Source organism: Haliaeetus leucocephalus, unplaced genomic scaffold (assembly GCF_000737465.1).
Source record: "Haliaeetus leucocephalus isolate CR32 unplaced genomic scaffold, Haliaeetus_leucocephalus-4.0 Scaffold188, whole genome shotgun sequence".
Classification (NCBI taxonomy): Eukaryota; Metazoa; Chordata; class Aves; order Accipitriformes; family Accipitridae; genus Haliaeetus; species Haliaeetus leucocephalus.
Genome location: NW_010972624.1, coordinates 1,097,334 through 1,106,524, shown reverse-complemented (window position 1 = coordinate 1,106,524; position 9,191 = coordinate 1,097,334). Strand labels below are relative to the sequence as shown.

Genomic DNA, 9,191 nt, shown 5'->3' with positions numbered 1-9,191 from the left:
GGGAAAGCGGGGCCCGCCCGGGCCCGCCTCGCCCCTCGGGGCCCCGGCACCCCGCACGGACCCGCCGGCGAGGAACGGGGAAAGGCCCCGCTGTCCGCCGGGGGCGAGGGGCTCCCCCCCCACCGCCACGGGCCACCACGGCCACGGGAGGCAACGGGGGGCGAAGGCCCGGTGAGGTCAACCTGCCTGCCCTTGCCGAGGCCCGCGCAGGGAGGGCCGGGGGAAGGCCCGGGGTGCCGAGGCACGAAGCCTTCCTCCGAAGCCGGGTGAGCCAAGGCTGGGGACGCCTCGGCGGGAGGCGGCTCAGAGGAGACGAGCTTCCACCTTGGCGGTGCCATCGTCCCCCTCCGAAGCTCACCTCCCTCTCCCCCGAGCCCCACAGGGAGCTGCTGGGCCGCATTTGCACCGCCGGGCCGCTGGCTGTCCGGCTGTGGCCTCCATCCATGGGACCAAATCCCCGGGCACATCAGCGTTATCCCCGTCAAGGCACCGAGGTGCAAGGGCCACAGTGCAGCTGGCAACTGGCATCCCAGGCTGATAGATGCCACAATACACCACCATGGGTAGGTACAGCGTATTTTCAGCAGGCAAAAAAAAGGGTAATACACATACACAGGTATTGTCTAATTCCATTTCTATTTTAGACTTCCTTTTGATTATTTCATTTTGTAAATAAAAAAAAAGTTAGACACCTTGTTTCATATGCATTTTTTTTCCCTTGGATTTTTTTCAACAGCAGTCAAAAGTGCCCCCGCCAAGATCCGTACTGCTGTAGCACGTCACATGTCACAGCACAGTATTTGATGTCTCTTTCAAATGCTTCAAATCGTGGAGGTTATAGTTTCTGCTGACATTGGCAGTTGATGTTAGAAATTCTCCAAGGCTGCCAGTTATTCCAGCAGGGTGCTAAAGTGCTAGGAAAGCACTTCCAAAATGTTGCTGTTAAAGGTTATAAAAAGGTACTGGAAAAATCGGCACACTTCTGCCCCGGCCAGACTTTTGTCTTGCCTTACAACCTCCACCCTTGCTAAGACTTAGCCCTTGTCTAAGCCCTCCCCTCACTACAAAAACCATCTAATTGGTTTGAGGCTTATCAGAGATTGTCTAAGACTTATCGCAAGGCTTTTCTGACTGCGGTACGTTCGAAATCGGCATCAGTCTTCACATAGAAGTGTCCAAGTGTCAGGAAAAGAGCTGACAGTCAAGTATTGGATTAGATAATAATGAGCATGGGAATAATGAGCTATCAGCAACTGTCTTGAAAGGCCAGAATCCCACTGCAGTTCTCTCCCTCAGTCCCTGAGCTGGACCGAGGGCTCGTGAGCCTGTCGCCACCAGTCTGGATGCATCCCCTAAAGCAAAAGCTTCCCGTCTGTGGCCTGAGGAACGCGCAAACCCATCAGACGATGCAAAGGCTCTACTAGGTATGGCTGGGCACAGAGCCTGCAGAACCGATCTAGCCAGAACAAAGGGTTAAGAGGAACATTGCCTTCTGTGGCAGGATGCTGTCCATGTCTCTAACCGAAACTACATGCTGTGGACTCAATGCCCATGCAGGGAAAAGGCACAAAGGACCAGCAATGCCTCATTTTTCCTGGGTTTGATCTCTGCCCTGAGGATTCATCCCACATGGATTCACAGCCCCACAATGGCACCGAGTTGGCGAGCTGTGACAGCCTTGCTCTGAGGACACACAACAGTGGGACTGCCGGGGGATCAGAACGTGATCCTCAACTTCTGCTGACACAACAGGAACCTTTTAATATGAAGAGCTGCAAGCTGAGCTGGTGGAAGCCGATGTCTAACCAGCCACGGCTGCCTGGGAGCAAGGCAAACGGCAGGCAGAGGGATGGAAATGGCTTGAGCCTGCCTCAGGCACAGGGCAGGTTAGTGTGTGCTGTATAGAACAGTGCAAAGGCTGGGACAGCTTCACACTGCTGTAAGATGGCGACAGGAGCACCTCTATCTGGGGACTCCATGCAGGACGGCTGTAATTCGGGTCACTCCAGGGACTGACAATCCCCCCCAACACAGATCTGCCTGCTTTCCCCACTCCACCAACTGAGCACCAACAAATTTGTTGCAGGCATGGCTGTAACTGGAAGCAGTGGTTGCGCTGGAAAACGCAGCTCTTTGGTATGAGGCTCCTTTAAGGGAGTTGCAGGAAGGAATTAAAAAAAAAAAAAAAAAAAAAAAAGAGAAGTGGAGTGGTTACCAAAGCTGCTAACCACAGTGCCAGGGAGCCTCGGAGGGCACCAGGACAGCCCAGCGTCACATGCCTAACGCATCCTGTCTCCAGACTTCCTCCCCTGCGATGTATGTGGCTTGCACATACAGACTGTCATTCAGCATCAGGAAATCTGCATCAGACAAGAGAGAAAGAAGGCAGCTGTCAGATATGGAGCAGCTGAAGCTGTCTGGGAAGAGCTGGGCTCAGTGCGGAAGAACTTCCCCCCACGCCAGAAACAGCAGGAGGGCAGTGCGGTGCCATCCTTGCTATGGCAGCTCTGCTTCATGCTTGGCTGAAATGTGGGGGTCTCTCCAAAGGGCTCAGGAAACACCACCAGCATCCAAGGGAAAAACCACTGGCGCAAAAGCCCAGAGCAAATCCCAGGCAGAGCAAGTCTCCCTGCAGCTCCCACTGAAGCAGGGGATGAAGATGCATTCACAGCAGCCCATGCTTTGCTCCAGCAGCCGGGAGCCCTCACACCATTGTCCCCATACCAGTACCTGCATCAGAGTCGTAATTTAGTGTCCCTTTTTTGTGTTCAATCCCCAGGAGCTGGGCGGGATGCAGAGATGCTGCCTCCAACGCGGTCTCTACCGAGCACCCTTGGACAGAGAAGAAGGGAGACATTAGGGCAGCAAACAGTCCTGTTGCCAGAGCAGCCCAACCCCCCCTGGCTAAGGCAACTGTTAGCCTGGCAGAGACCCGAGCTGGAACACTCTCACCACAGCCAGATGGAGATGGGGAGGGGAAACATCCCTATGGGAGACAGTGGGAAGAGGAGAACTGAACATCTAGGGTATGGGGAGGGGAAAATCATTCACCTTTGTGAGGAAGGAGCAGGAGAGTTCAACTCTCATTAGTGCTGTGGGTTAAAATGAAACCTCCCCTCAAAAAGGTGCTCATCTGAGGCCAGTGCCACTGATGCCAGCGCTTCTCATCATGTCTCAGGCGAGAGGGAACGGTCCCTGGTGGAGTGGACACAGCTGGCAAGAGCGAGACCTCTTCCCGTGTCAACATAGGGAGCAACAGCTTGTGGACAAGGCTTACTTACCTGTGGCTTCTTGGAAGTGTCGCACACACGTGTCCATGGTCGCCACACTACCGCTCAGGGTCTTTGTGCCTGGGAGAGGAACAGGATGGCACTGAGCCAGTCCCACAAGTCAGCAAGGAGAAGTGGGGTGGTGGGAAAGCATAACATGACCAGAAGGGGCAGAAATCCTGGGTTGCACAAGGAGAAAGTTGAAGGGCCCGAAGCCATTGCTGCCGAGTGACAGAATGCTGGCAGTGCAGGGAGAGGTACTGGGTGTCACCCCACAGCTCCACCGTAAGACCAGCTGGACTGGGTGAAACTAGCTCACAACGCAGGCACCTGCTGCCAGAGACAGAGGAAGGGAACAGAGAAAGGAATGATCCTTCTCTGAAATACCTTCCCAGTCTCCAGCTGCCTGCAACTTAGGGAAATTAGTTAGCAAGAAGTGGTAGTGTTACAGTAAAGACAAGGGACAATAAATATCTGTAGATTTCTCTGTCCTTTCTGGCCCCGCTGGAACCTCTGGCATTCATGACACTGGGCAACAAGGTGTTCAAAGGTGTTGCAGACAGCTACAAATTGACAGATACCTCCTCACTCCATGAAGATGGGGCACTTCCCCTCTTTACGAGGTGCCCCATTCTCCCCATGGCCAAGTCACTGCAGATTCATCAGGCACCAAAACCCAAGCGGGTGGCACAAGTGCTGCCTCACACTGATAAGCACTGCAAGGTGTGCTGAGCTCTTCAGGAACAGGCACGAGTGGCAGCACTGTCCCCAGCAATTCAGCCAGAGACAGTTACCTGCAATGTAGGTGTTCAGCCCATCGATCTCCACCACCTGCTGACCCAGCGTGTGCCGACCTGGTGCCAGCCCCATGCCAGCAATTGCATCTGTCACCAGCACCAGGCCTGAGGAATGTAAGGAAAGAGGCTGCGTTAGCTTTGCAGCTGACCTTGCTGCAGCTCCAAGCACTGCGCCACAGTGGCCCTCCCAGAGGGGAGCCAGGGTGTCTCTAGCTGCATTCAACCAAGGCAAGAGGGCTAGTGGATCAGCACACATAGCTATGACCTCTTTCAGACAGTGAGGGCAGTACGCCACAACACTTGCACAAGTGTTTTGTGCGAGATGGCACAGCGCTTGGGATGGCTGGTGACACTGCATGGGCCTGGCATGGCTCACCTTTGGGGTGGGCTCGGTGGGCGATTCGCAGGGCAGCAGGGTTGGTGTGGATGCCGTCAGAGATCATGCCGTAAAAGACCCTCCGCCCAGCAGGAATCTTGTCACTTGTCAGCAGCCCCACGATCCCAGGGTCACGGTGGTGGAACTGCCCAAGGGGAGAGAGAACAAGCTGTGGATCATCACTAGGATTTGTGGACTGAGACCCTTCCCGTCAGGGGATGCAGCTGCCATCTCTATCAAACAGTGCCTGGAAGCTGGGTGCTCCGTGCTTTACCAGACAAGTCTGAGCATTTCCTTGAATTTCAAGTCTGCTACAGCCTTGACTCTCTTTTAGATCAGGCAGGAGAAACGTGAAGCCAGAGGTTCAGTGCTGAAACCTCATTGCAAGGCCTGTTATGAAACCAGCTGGGGAGAATATGCATCTGTGGAGAGCAGGAGACAAAGCACCAAAAGCAATACCAGTGCAGAGCAAGTGCCCTCGGCTACTCACCGGCAACATGGCATTGAATAGGTGAGTGATGAAGGTAGCACCGTGCTGCACAGCCTCCTCAGCCTGGGAGAGATTAGCCACCGAGTGACCTGGGAACAAAGACAAATGCATGATTTTTCTGCCCACCCCTCCATTTATTTCCCTACAGGAGTGAAGACGCTCTGTCACTATGACTCTACGCTGATGCCCCACCCTGGGCCAAGGTCTGAGATGCCAGCCTTGGCACAGAGGTGTCTGGTCATGACTGTGAGGGACTCTGGCAGTGCATGTTTCACCTGAACACGTTCACTATTCACATCACAACCGTCACAAATGCTGCCTTGCTCACAGAGAGTTGCCTTCAGGCTAGGCTGGAGGTCCAAATACATGCCTTTCTGCTTTCCTCAGATATTTAAAGGCTTAATAGAGAGGTGTCAAGGGAGTAGAGACAGTGGGGACTTTGCCAAGAAAGAATATGGGGATAAAACTACCCAGAAGGAAAATTCTGTTTCCCCCAACATGCACAGCAGCTCTAATGCTGTGTGGGCAAACTTTGCTTTTCTGTGGTTCTTTGCTTTACATGGCTGTGAGATAAAAGATGCTCTGCTGTATGAATGCCCTTCTCATTTAAGGTTTAATTTCACCCTGAGTAACTCCCCCCTGCCTCTTTTTTTTTAACAAAAAAAAAAAAAAAAGGATTTCTTTAATGGTCTGAGGCAAAGAAGAATTTGTGAAACAGAGGACAAGAAAAATGCAGCCAGTTTTAAGTCAGTGGCCTGCAAGGCAGTGGAGGGAGGTCTCCTACAGCTCTTCTGGTTGAAACAGAGTTCTCAAAACTCAAGAGTAACCTTTGGAAAATTATTTCACCTGTCAAACAAGGCCTAAAGCAGTTGAACTTCAGAGTTTGAACTTTCCACGTCATCAACCTTCAGTTACATCTTTATTCAAGTAACACCGCTATTCTTTCCTGCGTATTTACAGCACCAGATGCTGCCTTGTGTTAAACTGCAGGGGCTTTTCAATCAATATGAAGTTTGGCCCTTACCATACAAAGGATGACAGATTCGCAGCATCAAGTGAGGTCCCCATTTGTGACAGGTCTGTCACCTCCATATAGGCCCGGCAAAAGAAAATCCCACCCCATCCAGTCACACTGAGACACCATTGGAGATGCTACAGCCCCAAGAGAGGGGCTGCCTGGCCCGCGTGGCAGAGGGAAACGGAGTTTCCCTAAGCCTCCTCCGCCCCAGCCCTTACCGAGTGAGACACAGATGCCCCGCTTGGTGAGTTCCTGGATCACCTCACTGCTCCTCTTCATCTCTGGGGCCAGGGTGACTATCCGGACACAGTCCAGGGACCCGTAGGTGGCAAGAAGGTCCTGGAAAGCACCTGCCTCGAAGGTGCGGAGGCAGTGCTCTGGGTGCGCCCCTTTCTTCTCCTTGCTGATGAACGGTCCTTCCAGATGGGCCCCTGCCCAAATAAGAACACAAAGCCATGACCCTTCCTCTCCCCGCCAAGGACCAAAAAACCTGCTGTGCCCACCCTGCTCCAGTCAAGCTCTTGCCATTCTCCTGCAGCAAAACACATGGCTCTGGTAACTCTGAGCACAGCACAGCGGAAGATGCAGTGCTGGCAACTGGCCAAGCCAAGCCACCCCACTGCCGTTACCCTGTGGGGCCCAAAAGGGCTGGAGCGGTGCATGTATGATGGCAGAAACCATGGCAAAGGCCAAGCACAGGTTGAGGGAGAAAGCGGGTCTGTGCCCACCTGTGCATCCCTCCCATCAAGAGAGCTCCAGCCCCCATTTGTGCTGTCCCTACAGTAGCTTCCTTCTCCTTAACAATGAAAAAGATAATTGCCTACCTAGAGTAGCACCAGAGAGGACAGTGAGGGACAAAACCACTTACCCAGGATACCTGCTCCGTGGACTCCACCATTTCTTATACTGATCTGAGGGAGAACCTAGAGAAAGGGGTTTGTCAGACATGGCACCCCAGATGGCACCCCAGCGTGCCAAAATAAACCCAAACCTTGGGTCCGGAGAGAGCTTTGTAGCTGGACCACTTGGTAACATCAGCCAAACACAGCCCACAAAGAAAAAGTCAGCTGCAAGCCTGATTGTGCAAAGCTGGTCTGGGAAACATCGCTGTCTCAGTGGTCTAAAGGTTAAGGGCAAGAAATCCAGGGGTAGAGTCCAGCTCCTCATGCCCATGGCTTTTCCGCCAAGGCAGCTATCCCAGTCTCTGTAGGCCCAGCCTTGGCCCTCTCACCTCTTGGTACCAACCTCTCAGCCCTTTATCACCTGGAGGATGAGAGGGGAAGAAAGGCACTTACCTGGTGGTATACAGATGGAGGAGAGGTCACCAGGGTGGGACAGAAGGAGGTCACTCCATGGGACAGGATTTTCTGACTGACCAGGTCAATCCCTGATTTGAAGTCATCTGTAGCCAGGGAAAAGTCCACCCCAAAGCCTCCTGCACCATGAGCAAAGCAGAGATGAAATTGCAGCTTCCCCAGTGGACGTTTTTCCACCCGAAAATGCCAAAGAAACATTTTGCGTGATCAGAGTGAGCCCTTCCATTTGTATGGCACTGACCAGAAGCAAAGGGCTCTTCCAGCACTGCTCCTGTCCTACATTCACAAGGCTCTGCGAGTACAAATCCAGCCAATGCTGTCCTCCTGAAGTGCTTTTCCCCACAGCATCCCAGCATTTTGCAAGCAACAACGTTCTGTTTTGTGCAGGGCAAAACCTGAGGATTCCCCACTGAAGAGGGGATCTGACTTCCAACATAAGCTACCTTAGAACAAGCCCCTCTCGACCCTCAGGAAAGAGCTATAGCAGGTAATGTTTGTTCCCATGAGAAGTCCTGCTCTGTCCTCCCGGCATCATGGAACATCCCTGTGCAGGGGCAGGATAAAATGTTGATAAAAATGAGGTTAAGAGGAAAGCTGGGCTGAAAACCCCACCGAGCCAAAGGGGATCAGTTATGTGACAGCAGCAACCACTGGCAAAATTGTTCTTTATCGTTAGTTCGGTGACTCACATCTCCCTTGAGCAGCTGAAATGCATTTGGTCATGGGCAGTATGCACACAGCAGGGTTTGAAGGTCTGGGATGGACAAACCTGGGACTCCCCGCTCCCCTGCGAGCGCACATGGCTTCACCGTACCATTGATCTGGACGTCGATGAAGCCCGGGGTGATGATGCTGTCCTTGCAGTCCAGCTGGATGTCAGCAGAGCCCTTCTCATCAAAGAAGAGTTTCTCCGGGTTGAGGATCTTCCCGTCTCGCACCCACAGGTCCTCCCTGAAGGGACAGTTACACACTCACCAAGCTCCAGTGCCATCTGCGGTGGAGCACATGGGAGCGTGGCCGTGGCCCCAGTGATAGAGGTGGCCTCGGGCAGAACAGACCCCACCAGCACCCTCCAGCCATGGGCTCTCCAATGTCTACTAGGGCAAAGCTGCTCTTCCAGCAGCGACCCCTCTCTGCCTGGCCTCTGGCCTTACAAAATTCACGGGAACGGGGTTTTCACGGGCTGCCCGTCAGAGGAGGCAAACGAAAGACGAGGGGAGCAGAGAGGGGCTGTAGTACTTCACACACGCCTCGTCTCCTTCAGGGAGGGACGAGGGGACGGTGGGAGCGCAGGGGGCGAGAGCCAACAGCTGATGCACTGGGGGACCTGGGGACAGTCGCTCCAGGTTCCAGGTCAGCTCTGCAGCCCGGCCGTGAGCCCCGGCACCCCCCGGCACCCCCGGCAGCCCTCACCTCTGGAGCTGGTGGCTCCTCAGGATGCGGCAGTTGGTGAACTGGACGATGGGCGCGTCCGAGACGGATTTGTTGGACGGCATGGTGGGGCCGCGGGAGCCGGCGGGAACGGGGCACCCAGCCGGTGACCGGCGTCAGGGGCACGGGGCAGGGACCAGGGGTGGCGGAGCGGGGCAAGGCCGCGGCTCCGGTGCGAGCGGCTGCCGCGGGAACGGGGAGCCGGTGAGGGGCGGAGGGGCCGGAGCACCGCCCCGGGGGCAGGCGGCGGGTAGGCCGCCGCCCCTCCCCGGGGCTCCGGGCCGACGCTATGAGGAAAAGGCCCCGCCGCGGGACCCGTTCAGGGCCGGACCCGGTGCGGCCCCCCCCGCCCTCCGCGGAGCAGCGGCGGGGACCGGGACGCCCGGGGGCGGGACCGGGGGCGGGGCGCGGAGCGGAGCGAAGCGAACGCCGGCCTTACCCCGCAGCGCCGCTCGTTCCCAGTCACGTGAGCCCGCTCAGCTGACGCGCCGGGA

General features: G+C 55.1%; 2 protein-coding genes across 4 annotated transcripts in view; both read right to left on the bottom strand.

Moving 5' to 3' along the window:
• LOC104830407 (chromosome unknown open reading frame, human C8orf33) overlaps positions 1–338 on the bottom strand; it is an 8,590-nt gene extending 8,252 nt beyond the window's left edge. Inside the window, exon 1 of the mRNA XM_010565263.1 lies at positions 124–338. Coding sequence (XP_010563565.1) covers positions 124–338 — 215 coding nt within the window. The remainder of the gene's footprint in view (positions 1–123) is intronic.
• Positions 339–2,157: 1,819 nt separating this feature from the next.
• AMDHD2 (amidohydrolase domain containing 2) lies at positions 2,158–8,842 on the bottom strand. Of its 3 annotated transcripts, XM_010565246.1 has the most exons (11): positions 8,680–8,842; positions 8,081–8,217; positions 7,246–7,385; positions 6,819–6,873; positions 6,169–6,381; positions 4,933–5,021; positions 4,443–4,587; positions 4,064–4,171; positions 3,282–3,350; positions 2,731–2,832; positions 2,158–2,360 (listed from the first exon to the last, which is right to left on the bottom strand). In XM_010565246.1, exons 1-11 carry the CDS (start codon positions 8,760–8,762, stop codon positions 2,272–2,274), a joined length of 1,230 nt encoding a protein of 409 aa, XP_010563548.1. In that variant the 5' UTR covers positions 8,763–8,842; the 3' UTR covers positions 2,158–2,271. The 3 variants fall into 3 exon arrangements, 1 of the variants encoding a protein (XP_010563548.1); XR_774215.1 differs by lacking the exon at positions 2,158–2,360 and having other exon boundaries at positions 2,746–2,832; positions 3,052–3,350; XR_774214.1 differs by lacking the exons at positions 2,158–2,360; positions 2,731–2,832 and having other exon boundaries at positions 3,322–3,350; positions 3,851–4,171.
• Positions 8,843–9,191: the final 349 nt, after the last annotated feature.